This window comes from Podarcis vaucheri, assembly GCF_965113315.1.
Source record: "Podarcis vaucheri genome assembly, chromosome: 8".
Classification (NCBI taxonomy): domain Eukaryota; kingdom Metazoa; phylum Chordata; class Lepidosauria; order Squamata; family Lacertidae; genus Podarcis; species Podarcis vaucheri.
The window spans coordinates 9,714,371-9,728,575 of record NC_138766.1 but is presented as its reverse complement, the minus strand read 5'-3'; the positions used below and the strand labels follow the sequence as shown (position 1 = coordinate 9,728,575).

The window sequence follows — 14,205 nt, the reverse complement described above, 5'->3', positions numbered from 1 at the left end:
AAATCAGATGTGCACCAGAGGGGGTCCTTGTGAGGGGCAATATGGGCTTTGGCTGGTAATAAAGAATGTGCTGTGTGTTTAAGACCCCTGTATTTTCGCCCCACTCCACTTGACCTGCAGACCCACCCCCCCCAAGTGAGAGTCCTGTCCTTTAGTTTTGTGTTTCACAGGTCTTGGTTTACAAAGGCTTCTGAAAGCAGATTGCACTGTGATCTAAATGCATTGAACAGTTCCACATCCAAGTTCTATCTGGATGTCTGTAATAAGGCGGAACTTGTGGAGGGAGTAGGGAAACCATCTTAACTCGGTCATCAGATCTGTAAATCTTGTGACCCTCCCTGCTCCAAACACCCAGGAACATTGGTGCCTTGGACCGCACAAAGAGGAAGGCTGTGGGTCACATGTTGTGTAAGCCTGGTTCAGGTGAATCTATCCCTGCCTTAGATGAACGCTTGGGCTCTAAAATTGTATGGAGACATTTCTGAAACACTTCAACTTGTCTGATAGTTTATTCATTTGGTGGAGTTGTTGAGCTCTTTGGGATCCACTTCATTGACTAAGAGCCAGTTCGTGATGGCCAGTTTTTTAAGTGGCAGCATGCTTCTGGAGTGATCACCTTCCCAAGTTCCTGTTTGTTTGTTTGAGTTTACATATATGCTGCTTTTCCACAATCAGCTGCAGCCAAAGCCGCTTGCAGCAAACATTCAAAACATCAAAATACAAATGTGCGGAATACAGAGCATGTCAGTAAATTCAAAAGTCAACAGTTTAACAAACACAGAATAAATTTGATATTACCCTAAAAATAGGTCAAGAAAAGGAAACCTTGATCCAGGCTTCAGTACATAAATGCTAAGCCAAAGAAGAGTTAACCGACAACAAAGTTTGGCAACGCATTTTCTATCAATACTCATTTGGTGTTTCTCTAAACATGCTTTCCCCAGTTGCTTAGGGTCAGACCTGAAATTAATCTCACTGGAAGCTCCCGCAGGTGGTAAGATTCACTGTTACTGCATCTTTCAGGATGAGGGAACTTGTGGTCTCTCCATCCAAGAGTGCTTTTACCCCCCCTCCCCCCAAAAAAGAAAGACCATGGGAAGATTTGAGGGGAAAGATTCAGCACAAGGTCCACTGCCAAAATTGTGCTGTCAACCTATTTTCAGGATATTTTTTTCTGAGAGTGTTTCTCATTTGTGTTTGGATGTCTGGATAGGATAAGAAGCCAGGAAGATATCCACCCAGCCACTGTTCAGCGGTGCTGGCTCCCAACTTATGCCCTAGCACATCTTCAACCTTATATTGGTATTAATTAAGGCCTTCAAAAATGCCCTGCATGGATTCCAGGTCTTTCAAACTTTTTAAGGTGACAGTTGTGCACAAATGTGAAGTTATCTCAGAATCTGGCAGAGATCCTTTTTCACTGGAGGTGATAGGGATTGGATCTTCTGCATGCATTGCTTGTGCTCTGCTTATGACACCTCCCCATAGATTCCTTTACACACATCACTGGCAGAGGTTGTATCAGAACTTGACCTACATTGGCCTGCATGTGGAATGGCCAATTGGTCTTCTTTCATATAATGTTTCAGATGGCTCATTAAAAGAACATTTACTCTGCTGTTACTTCTTGTACCTGCCATGCGTTTAGTCCTTTGCTCCTATTATTGTGGTGTTTAGTTGCTGGTTTTCTGTGTTTTTAACCTTTGCAGCTTACCAGTTTCAGCTGCAAACTGCCACGAGTGCACTTTTCCAGTGGTTTTAAAACATGTTTGTCCTTGTCCTTGCTTGGACAATTCTGTTCTTCTCTAATTTATCACCTGTATCTGATAAAGAAGTAGCTCTGAAGATCATCAGCATTTCTGTTCAAGGACAGAAGTATATTATTTTCTGATAATAAGGTATATTATGCATGTTGAAATATCCTCAATGGAAAATACCATTTTGCATGTTACAGCACTTAGCCGAGACAGCATTACAGACTATTCTGAAGAAACTGAAGAAGCAGAAGATGACCTTGGGCCACAATCACATTCAGGCCCTCTGCAGGGTGTATGTTGGAATATGCCGGCAGCTGGGAGACCTTGAAAAAGCACGCCTGTTTTGCTACAGTCTTCTTAAGGAAGGTATGATCTGTCTTTGTCTTTTTTACAGCAGAAAGCATCTTACGCGTTATGTTCCAGCTGAATCCTCCTCAGATATGTTAATCGCTTTTAGATGTTTCATGGGAAGCGATTCGTTAACGAAATAAATCAATGTATACTCACTGTTTTGGCAAAGGTCTGTTTACCAGGGTTGTTGGCTGATTAAACAATCCATAGGCCTGGTTCATACATTTCCGTCAGAGCAACGCTGCGGTATTATGGAGAAGAAGTGGTGCAATCCCCTCTCCTCTGTGACGCAGCCTCCACTGCAAACCACACCCTCCACGCAACTGGCGAACTGGGCAGCGGGCCTGGTCTGTGTGATTTCCTGCCCTCCATTAAGAAACAAAATGGGGAATAATTGCGTGGACTGGGCGTCTGCAGGATAAAGAACTAATGCAGAGGACCTTATTCATGCCTGGGGCTTCCTCCCTAGCGGAAGGGCTTGATCTACTGCATTGAGGTTAGGTTGGATTTGTTAAATATATATATATATATACATTGCTTCCCGCTACAAAAAGTCCCGAAGTGATTCGCAAGCCAGAACAAAAATACACAAGCATATTAAAAACCTGAATCGGAATATACTGTAAGCATCCAGGCATCAGCATACACAAATGCAGGGGAAACAAAATGATTTGTGGTTTTACATATTTGTGTTTTTGTTTTTAAATGAAAGATTGTAAACTGCCCTGGAGGTAGAGGCCCACCCACTGGACCCACTGGATCCTAAGTCAGCACAGCCATGGTGATCTCAGTGGGCTCTATCAGGGTCTCTTCACTATGCCAACCTGGGAGTGTTCCCTCTCTCCCTTCCTGGCTGCCTATTCTACCCTAGCACCACCAGCCGCCTATGCAGGCAATAAAGTTTTTGGATGTTTGCTTTTAATTTCTTTTTGCTTTCAACTTGTTTTTAACATCCTATGATGTTGTAGCTTGGCTTTATGTTTTCATATCGTAAACTGCAGTGATATATGTATATATATTTATCATACAGCAGTACAGTCATACCTCGTGTTACTTCTGGGTTTCGCTGCTCATGGCTGCGGGCGCGCGGATGCATCTTACGTTCTGTTCAGGGTGCGAACGGGGCTCCCGAACGTATCCCATTCGCATCCTGAGGTACCACTGTATCTAACGTCTGTTTTTGTAAATAGAGTAGAATAAGAAACAAGTCCCACCACTGCCACCCAGGGGTTAGGATTGCAGCCTAAATCCTTGGTGCTACTTTTAGGGTATGGCTGCTTGAGGAGAGCCTAAGCTCCTTAGATCTAAATAGATAATTTTGTGAGTATGTGCAGGAGACACATTTAGCTGGTATGGAGGCGTGATTAATATACTGAGCATGCTCAGTGGTCTCCGAGAGAGAGAGAGAGAGAGAGAGAGAGAGAGAGAGATATTGAGAGAGAGAATTGAGCGTAAACTGGAAAAGGGACATGGAAAGGGGGAAAGATTTAGCCCCTCACTGCTTATATAGTATTCCAAGAGGAGGGAATGCAACATTTTGCTTCAAGTCCAACTTGTAATATATATATACATATTGATTATTGTCTAGCCTAAAGGGTTTTCCTTTCTTATTTTAATTTCTCCCTGCCAGATTTTCCCAAGTCGGCCATACTAACTTTGTTTATTGCAAACATGTGGGATGAGATCTTTGCCTCGGAAGGTGTGATCAGCAAAGCTATCCAGTTGGTTGCCAGGCAGCGTGCAAGAGGGGAGGTGCTGAAATGTCTGAGAACTTACCTGAATTGGGAAGAGGTATGAGCATTTGACAGGATCCCTTTTTTGCGTTTGTCCAGAAGAGAGTTGGTTGTTGATTTCACAAGAGCAGAATCTCACTTTTCACAGAGGCATAAGAAAGGGCCAGTGTGCCTATTTATTGTGTTATCTATTAATCAAATGCTGCTTTCTGAAGAGCTGGGCATCACTTTGAAGAAAGTGGGTTTGATTTTTTTTGGGGGGGGGGCAGTTTCACATGCCGCTGAACCAAATCTGAGCCAAATAAAACTACTGAAAAAAACACTACTTATAATATTGCCATTTTCACTGTGAGGTGGGTAAAAAAATACTTTTATAAGCATGTTGGGTAGTAAAAAGGGGGAAATATAAAAGACAACATGTTCTCCACTTAGAGCCTGCGGATGAGAGGAAATCAGAACCGTGGAACTCCTTGGCACAAGGAAAATGCAGCGGCAAAGAATTTAGCAGTTTCCAAAGGCAAAGATGGATTTGATAGCAGTTGGAATGTGATGTCAGTGATAGCCAGCTGATTATACCCAATTCTGCTCCATTTTGGGACTGGTTGTTCATCTGCGCCACCATTTTGTGAGCAGTGGTCTCACTAATCTTTAGCCATCTCTATAAGGTCTTGTGGGTAGAATGTTTGAGAACAAAATCAGCATTCATTCATTTTTCCAGAATGCACCAGCAGATGTTGGCATGATGGTCTCTAGCCTGCTTTTGGCCATACAGTTGTGTCCACAGATGGAATTTCAGCTCAGTGAGCAATTTGGAGAAGACCTGAAAGAGAGCACATGGGAATATGTGTTTGCTGTCGATCTGCTGTGCTCACATCAAAAGTGGCGCTGGACCCACGATCATATCATAAGGTATTACGAGTCTTTGTTGTTTATTGTACTTAATCATTAAAATAAAGGTGTGCAGCCTGGCTCATCCATTCACCATAGGCTGTTTCCTCTAATACGCTTGCGGGGAGCGGCTGTTGCTAAGCCAACCTTGTTGTTCTGCTGTTACTGCAACTTACCGTATTTTTCGCCCTATAGGACACACTTTTTCCCCTCCAAAAATGAAGGGGAAATGTGTGTGCATCCTATGGGGCGAATGCAGGCTTTCGCTGAAGCCTGGAGAGCGAGGGGGGTCGGTGCGCACTGACCCCTCTTGCTCTCCAGGCTTCAGGAAGCTATCCGCAAGCTGTGGGAGAGCTGCGTGACTTCGCGCAGCTCTCCCACGGCTTGCGGAGAGCTGCCTGCACCCCAAAGCCTGGGGCTCGCTGAGCTCAGCACACCCCAGGCTTCGGGCTTCACGCAGCTCTCTGCTAGCCGTGGGAGAGCTGCGTGAAGTTGTGCAGCTTTCCCACGGCTTGCAGAGAGCTTGCCTGCACCCAGAAGCTTGGGGCGCACTGAGCTCAGCACGCCCCAGGCTTCGGGCTTCGCGCAGCTCTCCCACAGCTTGCGGATAGCAGCCTGTTCTGGGGGCTGGGGTCGGGGGAAGCTCGGGCTTCCCCCACCCCAGCCCCGCACCTGGGGGGGAAATAATTTTTTTTCCTTTATTTTCCCCCCAAAAAACTAGGTGTGGCCTATGGGCCGGTGCGCCCTATGGGGCGAAAATATGGTAATATGTTTTCTCAAATCGAAAGCATTTGGAGGTTTTTCATTCCAAAGGAGTGTGATGTAGGTCTGGCAGGTCAAGCTGGTTTCAAAAGGCAAAAAGGGAGGCAGTCAGCACATATGTACTCATTGTCCGCTTCGTTCCACAGCAAAGAACTCTGGCCTATCATGGATAAGTGGATAAAGAATAGAAAGGGCAATGGCAACGTATCTTCCCCTTCTGATATAATTGTAGCAACAGTGCTCAGACTGATTGGTGAGTATGCACTCCTGCAGCACTTTCTCTGTGGCTACCAGGCTTGTTGGAATACTCTTTCCATTTGTCTGCTGGAGACATTGATATCCCCACTTAGTCCACGTCTGTGTGCATGAATAAAAGGAGCCAGTAACTTGCGGTGGTGATGGCTTTTACATTCTGGCTGCAGTCTCTTGAGAACTAATAGGAGAGGGTTGTTGGCATCTCTCCCCACATCCCACCCCAAAAATAAGACTGCAGACCACGTAGTTGCATATGCCATATTTTTCCGTGTATAACACGCCGCCTATTTTGGGGGACTCAAAATTAAGAAAATGGAGGATTGCCTAGAGTTGATGAGCTTTTCAGGGGCCAAAATTCACTCACCCGCCAGACCAATGGTTGCTAGCGCACGTGTTGCCGAGACAACCTATCCCGCTCACCAACAGCAGACGTCCCAATCCCACACACAATTACTGCAGCAGCAGCCTTTGCCGCAACCACCAATCTCAGCTGACGAGATCATGCTCGCAGCAGCAACCAATCGCCCGTCCCAACAATGCGCTAACTGTGTATAAGACCAGCCCCAATTCAGGACATTGCTTTAGCAAAAAAACACCTCGTCTTATACATGAAAAAGTACAGTACCTTTAACCCGTAAACTACAATTAATCCAGAATGCGGCAGCTAGACTGGTGACTGGGAGTGGCCGCTGAGACCACATAACACCGGTCCTGAAAGACCTACATTGGCTCCCAGTACATTTCCGAGTACAATTCAAAGTGTTGGTGCTGATATTTAAAGCTAAACGGCCTCAGCCCAGTATACCTGAAGGAGCATCTCCACCCCCATTGCTCAGTCCAGACACTGAGGTCCAGCGCCAAGGGCCTTCTGGCGGTTCCCTCCCTGCGAGAAGTGAGGTTACAGGGAACCAGGCAGAGGACCTTCTCGGTAGTGGCACCCACCCTGTGGAACACCCTCCCATCAGATGTCAAGGAAAATAAACAACTACCTGACTTCTAGAAGACATCTGAAGGCAGCCCTGTTTAGGGAAGCTTTTAATGTTTGATGTTTTATTGTGTTTTTAATATTCTGTTGAGAGCCGCCCAGAGTGGCTGGGGAAACCCAGCCAGATGGGCGGGGTATAAATTATTATTATTATTATTATTATTATTATTAAATAATAATAATAAATTTTATTTATATCCCGCCCTCCCCAGCCGAAGCCGGGCTCAGGGCGGCTAACAACAATCAAATAATCAAACAGTCAAATAGTCACACAATCTAAAAATATTTCATTATAAAAATTAATTAAGTCAAATTGATGGCAACCAATTAAGAAAAATTCTGTGCCGGTTGCCAGAGGAGGGAGTCAGGCTGCGCCCTGACCAAAGGCCTGGCAGAACAACTCTGTTATTATTATTATTATTATTATTATTATTATTATTATTATTATTATTAATCTCTGCAGCGTCCTGTATCCATTTTATCTCTGGCTGAATGGCAACATGCTTCTTGGAGTCAGAGGGCAGAAGGACTAATTAATAGACGTGGATTTGGCTGTCTTTGCTCTTCCTTCTTTGTCTCCCTTCTGCTGTCTTCTTAGCTGTGCCCTCCACAACTCTCTCACGCTTGCTGCCGTATCAGAACCAAATAATATGTCCAGGATCTGACTCTTACCCATTCCCTTACATTATGCAAGTTCCTTGTTTATAAAGTGCCAGGAGATCTTCGCTTCCTTCAGCAGGACAAAGACGATCACTTTAAGCTCCTCCATGCAGCAGCTAAATGTCCAATGGTGGGGCAGAAGAGATTTTCTAGCCTTGCTTCATCCTCATTCTTTTTCGTATGGAGTTATGTCAGTGCCCCCCAGCCCCCCACACTCTAAAGTACTTTACATAACAATCACCCCTTTCTGTTGATTCTTCACAGGTCGCCTAGGCCAAATAGGACTGAGAGAAGGATTTTTTTCTGCGGTCGAAAACATCAGTTCCGTTATTGGGGTCTTTCTCCAGCATGCCAAAGAGAAAGGTAACAACCATTCTGCCCTGTACTGTAATGCGGTGAAGCATCTGACAGCTATTGCCCTGTGCTAAGGAGACGCCCAGGAACATTCGTGGGCGTTCTGCTTATTTAGACCATTTCTATACTGCTTCCTAGGGACGCGGGTGGCGCTGTGGGTTAAACCACAGAGCCTATGACTTGCCGATCAGAAGGTCAGCGGTTCGAATCCCCGCGATGGGGTGAGCTCCCGTTGCTCAGTCCCTGCTCCTGCCAACCTAGCAGTTCGAAAGCACCTCAAAGTGCAAGTAGATAAATAGGTACCGCTCTGGCGGGAAGGTAAACGGCGTTTCCGTGTGCTGCTCTGGTTCTCCAGAAGCGGCTTAGTCATGCTGGCCACATGACCCGGAAGCTGTACACCGGATCTCTCGGCCAGTAAAGCGAGATGAGCGCCGCAACCCCAGAGTCGGTCACAACTGGACCTAATGGTCAGGGGTCCCTTTACCTTTATACTGCTTCCTATATAAAAATAATAATCTCTCTAGAGGCAGTGAAGCCCAGCTTCTGTGTGAGGGGAAATTGAAAAGCGAGTTTGACCTGGGAAACGCAAATGCTTAAGAGACCAGGATGCCAGAAGAAAGTGCCATATTCCACTGAGTTGACTGTGTTCCTTTCACAACCCTGAATGGCTTTTGGTCAAGGACATTATTAATGGTTCTCTTTCCCATCTTTGCAGATGTGGCCTGGGGCGTCCAGTTGGCAGCAGCATATGCGCTTTGCGAGTTGGGTCCTAGCAATCCACCTAAAATCTTGGAGGCCATCCAAGCTTGGGAAGCAGTCAATGCGAAGAGCCTACCTCCTGCTGTCACGAGCGGCGTAGCAGAAGTCCGCAGTCTACTGAAGTGTGCTGGGAGAACCGAAGGCTGCTCATAAAGTTCCTGGAGGACGGCTTTTTTTTACCATACAGGAAAATGTGGCAATGCCATCTGAAATAACCTCCTTCAGATGGGAAGAGTCATGAACCTCCCTCCTTGGAGGCTGGCAGAAAACATAAACTCTTGTTGAGATGTCCTGAGGACATCTTTGTTCAATGTAGCCTGAAGTACTTTGTGTGGCAGTAGAAACAATAAGCTATTGAGCATTGCCTTAAATGCCACAAGAAGACAATAGATTGTCTTACTAGCTCTTTAAATCGGGCAGGGAGCGGGGGAATGTTCATCTATGCAAATAGAAGTGTTCTCTTGCAAACGGTCTTGCAAGAAGTGAATTCCCGAGACTACAAAGTCTCTTTTTAGTTATGCCAAATGTTCTCCAAACAACTTTCACTGGAAATGTGGATGAAACGAACTTTTAAAAAAACATTTGTTTTGCTTCTTTGTTCACTAGTCTCTGCAAAGCTTAAGGCACTTTTAAAGAAGGATTCCTTCTCATGATGTGAAGCCTGCATCTGTAAACAGGTTTTGTAGATTTGAGGTATTGTTTCTAAATCAAGTGCGTCTTTTTGACCAGAGATGACAGTGGAGCAAAACAAATAAATGCACATAATGAGAAGTGATAACTCTCTGGCCACTTTCAAAACTGATTTGTCTACTCCCTAAATTTGTCAATTTGCCTCAAAAGGAAAAGAGAAGATTTTCGATCAAATCATGTCCTTTATTCATGCTAGTAGGCCTTTCAATTTTAATGAATTTAACTGAAGCATGGTTTGAGTTCTGTACACAATATCTACAGTATATAGAAAAATGAGATGCTTTCTCTGTGAGAATGTGTATATATGGTATATTCATATAATGTGTTTCACATTTCATGTTGTTCCGCTTTGGGAATTTTACTACATATATATAGAAACTGGAGTTTAAAATAATAATTAAAAACCTTGAAATTGTATAAACATCTAATGTAGTTTCACTTGTTTTCAGATTATTTTTTACATGTCTGTATAATTTTTTTCTAATAAATATTATTTGTACATTTAACAGATGAATATTTGCATAAGTGTCAAAATGTAATTGAAGTGGCTATTTAGATTGTTTGTTTTGCATTTGACACTCCCATGCACGCTGAAAATATGTATTGTTTTTAAGTTTTGCCTCAATGTTGGTTGATTATGATAAGGATATCAATAATTTATTTTTAAAAAGACTCATTCTTTGCTTTTCTAACTACTCAGAGCATCTGAAACTCGCCCAGTTGTAAAACAGCTAAAATGTTTAAAGCAAGCCTTCAATCATTAGAAGTTAAAGCCATCAAATCTAACTCCACTGCAATGCAGATTTTAACCACAGCGTTAAAATATCAGCAATTAGCAAACACTTTCGCAAATAGAAACAGCTTGGCTGGATGCTGAAACAGATGGAGGGAAGTTAAAAGGACTGGCTCCATTTGTAACAGCACACTCCAGAGCAGGGGTCAGCAACCTTTTTCAGCTGTGGGCCGGTCCACTGTCCCTCAGACCATGTGGTGGGCTGGACTACAGTGTTACCTCAGGTTACATACGCTTCAGGTTACAGACTCCACTAACCCAGAAATAGTGCTTCAGGTTAAGAACTTTGCTTCAGGATGAGAACAGAAATCATGCTCCGGCGGCACGGCGGCAGCAGGAGGCCCCATTAGCTAAAGCGGTGCTTCAGGTTAAGAACAGTTTCAGGTTAAGAACAGACCTCTGGAACAAATTAAGTACTTAACCAGAGGTACCACTGTATATTTGGGGGCGGGGAATGAATGAATTCCTATGCCCCACAAATAACCCAGAGATGCATTTTAAATAAAAGCACACATTCTACTCATGTAAAAACACGCTGATTCCCAGACCGTCCACAGGCCGGATTGAGAAGGTGATTGGGCCACATCCAGCCCACGGGCCATAGGTTGCCCACCCCTGCTCCAGAGTGTGGGTGTTGCTATTGAGATCCTCAAATACTGTCCTGCAGACATAAGGCACCCCCCGCCCTCAGCATCCTTCTGAAAAGCTTGTTTGTGTTTTATCACGAACCCTTACACGTTTACCCAACAACTTTGGATTATATCTGAGGCTCTTCTCCATGAGGGCTGCTACCTGAAGAGTTGCAAATAAGAACACTGTGTAAAATAGTAAAAAAATTGGTAAAAAGTATAGTGGTACCTCTGGTTGTGAACGGGATCTGTTCCGGAGGCCTGTTCGCAACATGAAAAGAGGGCAATCAGCAGCGGCGCGGATTGCGATTCGGCGCTTCTGCGCATGTGCGTGACATCATTTTGCGCGTATGCGCATGTGCGAGCGGCAAAACTCGGAAGTAACCCTTTCTGGTACTTCCAGGTCGCCGCGGGACATAACCTGAAAGAACATAACATGAAGCAAATGTAACATGAGGTATGACTGTACAGGTAAAGGACCCCTGGACAGTTAGGTCCTGTCAAAGGTGACTATGGGGTTGTGATGCTCATCTCGCTTTCAGGCCAAGGGAGCCAGCGTTTGTCCACAGACAGCTTTCTGGGTCATGTGGCCAGCAGGACTAAACTGCTTCTGGCACAGCAGAACACCATGACGGAAACCAGAGCACACGGAAACGCTGTTTACCTTCCAGCCGGAGCAGTACCTATTTATCTACTTGCACTGGCGTGCTTTCGAACTGCTAGGTTGGCAGGAGCTGGGACAGAGCAACGGGAGCTCACCCCGTCGTGGGGATTCGAACCACCAACGTTCTGATCGGCAAGCCCAAGAGGCTCAGTGGTTTAGACCACAGGACCACCCGCATCCCAATGGGGGGGGAGGTAAATCATTGCAACAAAATAAAATGCAAGGACCCAGATTAAAATCAAATTGGGAGGTACAATTCATTGTCCTGCCCAATGCTTTGCGAAAAGTCTAGTTCTTAAAAGCATGCCAGAAAGCTGCCAGTGAAGGGGAGGCAGAAAAGCACTTAACAACTACACAAAGGGCATTTCCTGAGATGCGCCCACTTGCCACATATCAGGTGGGGGGGGGGAGTGCAGATAATAAACACTGTATACCCAAATAAAGCACTTTTAATGTTCTAGATGTGTAAAAAATGAATTGCAGCTGTGAAGGGCCTGATGCAGACCATGACCCTGGCTCTGGTCGTGGTGTTTACAAGGGGCTTCTGATCTGGATTGCAGACACTGTACCTGCTGTTTGCATTTGAAGAAAAGCTTCCATGGGTGTGAATGGGACCTCCCCCCCCCCCCCATGTAAAGAGTACCCGTTGGAGGCTTTATATATATTTATATAACGGAAAGCAACGCGAAGCCTCCAAAGCGCAGAGGGAGTGCTATCGCTGAAGCCAAGGAGCCTGCATTCGCTCCATAGGACGCACACACATTTCCCCTTAATTTTTGGAGGGGGAAAAGTGCGTCCTATAGAGCGAAAAATACGGTACTTAATTACGTTTATAGACTGAATTTCTCCAAATGGTCCCAGGGCAAGGGATGTACATTAGTATAAAATTAAAATACACAATATTAGAAAACAAAAAAGCAATACAGTGGTACCTCGGTTTTCGAACGCAATCCATTCTGGAAGCCTGTTCAAGTTCCAAAACTGATAGTGGAAGCCTCAAAATGGAAGCCTCAATTTGGAAAAGTAAAAACGGAAACTGCCTTTCCTGTTCAACTTCTGAGGCGCATTCGAAAACCAAGGCATTTACTTCAGGGTTTTCGGCGTTCGAGTTCTGAAACGTTTGACTATGGAGGCGTTTGAAAACCAAGGTACCACTGTAGTTAACACCTGCAATGAATATGGAATTTGCGTGTCGAGGTCCCCAGGTCCACCCCAATAACTCACACATCACACAGAAGTTTTTGTTTAAGATTTTTGGCATAATTTTGGCCACAACTTTATTAAAATACAAATTTGTGAGTGGTTGCGTAGGCATTGGTTGCGACTATCTGCCCCCACCATGGGGGACAGACTGACATTCCGCACAATGCGAAAGTCAGAATGGGGGAATACACTTGGGGGTAGCGACGGAGCAGGGAACCTGCCCTCACCCCAAATGCAACCAGGAGCTCATTGCTATGGCCCGAGCCCCCTTGACAGAGTGGACAAGCAATAGTTAGCCCCCAATTCCTTTAACGGAATCCCTTGCAGCAGCAGCATTAGAGGGGCAGGCACAGCCAATCCATGCCCCTCAACCAACCAAACCATAAACCAATGCCTAACCGCGAACCTTACAAGTTGTGACGATTTGCTACGCAGTAGGCAAAAACCAAATGGCCCCAGCCAATCAGCCAGATGGACAAAATTCCTACCAGGCCCCCGCTCCAAAGCAGACGACCCCATGACAGGCATAGCAAGGTCAAAGCGAACAACCCTATTCTAGGGAGGGAGGGACGGGCAATCTGATGCACGGGCGAAAAGAGGAAGCTCTAGCCTCGTGCAAGGAGTTTTACTATTTCTGGCTGTCAATCAAAAAATGGCAACATTAACTTCTTCCCAACAACAAGGGAAGCCCCAATCGTATCAGTGGCCAACAATCAATTAGCCCGCCCCCCAACTTTGGAGTGTCCTGGCAGCCCCCACCGCAACACGTGCTCTCCATGAAGGAGAACACGCTTTAACAGCATTCTGCAGCAGAAACTTGAGTACTTCCACTCCACACCCTAAAGGCTGAGCAAAGCGGTATTACTTGGCTTGAAAACAGAAAGCATATCGTATTGGTGGAGGATACACCTTGGAGGGGAGGGACGCGGGTGGCGCTGTGGGCTAAAGCCTCAGCGCCTAGGGCTTGCCGATCGAAAGGTCGGCGGTTCGAATCCCCGCGGCGGGGTGCGCTCCCGCTGCTCGGTCCCAGCGCCTGCCAACCTAGCAGTTCGAAAGCACCCCCGGGGGCAAGTAGATAAATAGGTACCGCTTACCAGCGGGAAGGTAAACGGCGTTCCGTGTGCGGCTCTGGCTCGCCAGAGCAGCGTTGTCACGCTGGCCACGTGACCCGGAAGTGTCTCCGGACAGCGCTGGCCCCCGGCCAATAAATGTGAGATGGGCGCACAAACCCCAGAGTCTGGCAAGACTGGCCCGTTTGGGCAGGGGTACCTTTACCTTTACCTTTACACCTTGGAGGGGAGGGCATTCTATGACCCTGGGGGGCTGCCCCGGAGATGGCCCTCTCATGTTTGCTGCCACGTGAACTTCTGCCAGTGGTGGTGTCTTAAAGAGAGACTCCTGCCAACCCAAAAACTTGGGTAAAAGGTAAAGGGACCCCTGACCATTAGGTTCAGTCGTGGCCGACTCTGGGGTTGCGGCGCTCATCTCGCTTTACTGGCCGAGGGAGCCGGCGTACAGCTTCCGAGTCATGTGGCCAGCATGACTAAGCCACTTCTGGCGAACCAGAGCAGCGCACAGAAATGCCGTTTATCTTCCCACCGGAGCGGTGTCTATTTATCTACAGTGGTGCCTCGCAAGACGAAATTAATCCGTTCTGCGAGTCTCTTCGTCTTGCGGTTTTTTCATCTTGCGAAGCACGGCTATTAGCGGCTTAGCGGCTAT

At 46.0% G+C, this 14,205-nt stretch overlaps 1 protein-coding gene across 3 annotated transcripts in view; it reads left to right on the top strand.

Moving 5' to 3' along the window:
* ICE1 (interactor of little elongation complex ELL subunit 1) overlaps positions 1 to 9,700 on the top strand; it is a 36,658-nt gene extending 26,958 nt beyond the window's left edge. For 2 of the 3 annotated variants that reach the window (XM_082234133.1, XM_082234134.1), the window contains 6 exons: positions 1,955 to 2,123; positions 3,739 to 3,899; positions 4,560 to 4,750; positions 5,638 to 5,744; positions 7,656 to 7,754; positions 8,461 to 9,700. In XM_082234133.1, the coding sequence (XP_082090259.1) occupies positions 1,955 to 2,123; positions 3,739 to 3,899; positions 4,560 to 4,750; positions 5,638 to 5,744; positions 7,656 to 7,754; positions 8,461 to 8,657 (924 nt within the window). In that variant the 3' untranslated portion in view covers positions 8,658 to 9,700. Of the gene's footprint in view, positions 1 to 1,954; positions 2,124 to 3,738; positions 3,900 to 4,559; positions 4,751 to 5,637; positions 5,745 to 7,655; positions 7,755 to 8,460 lie in introns of those variants that run through there. The other variant, XM_082234135.1, reaches the window with a different exon arrangement.
* The last annotated feature ends 4,505 nt before the right edge of the window (positions 9,701 to 14,205 follow it).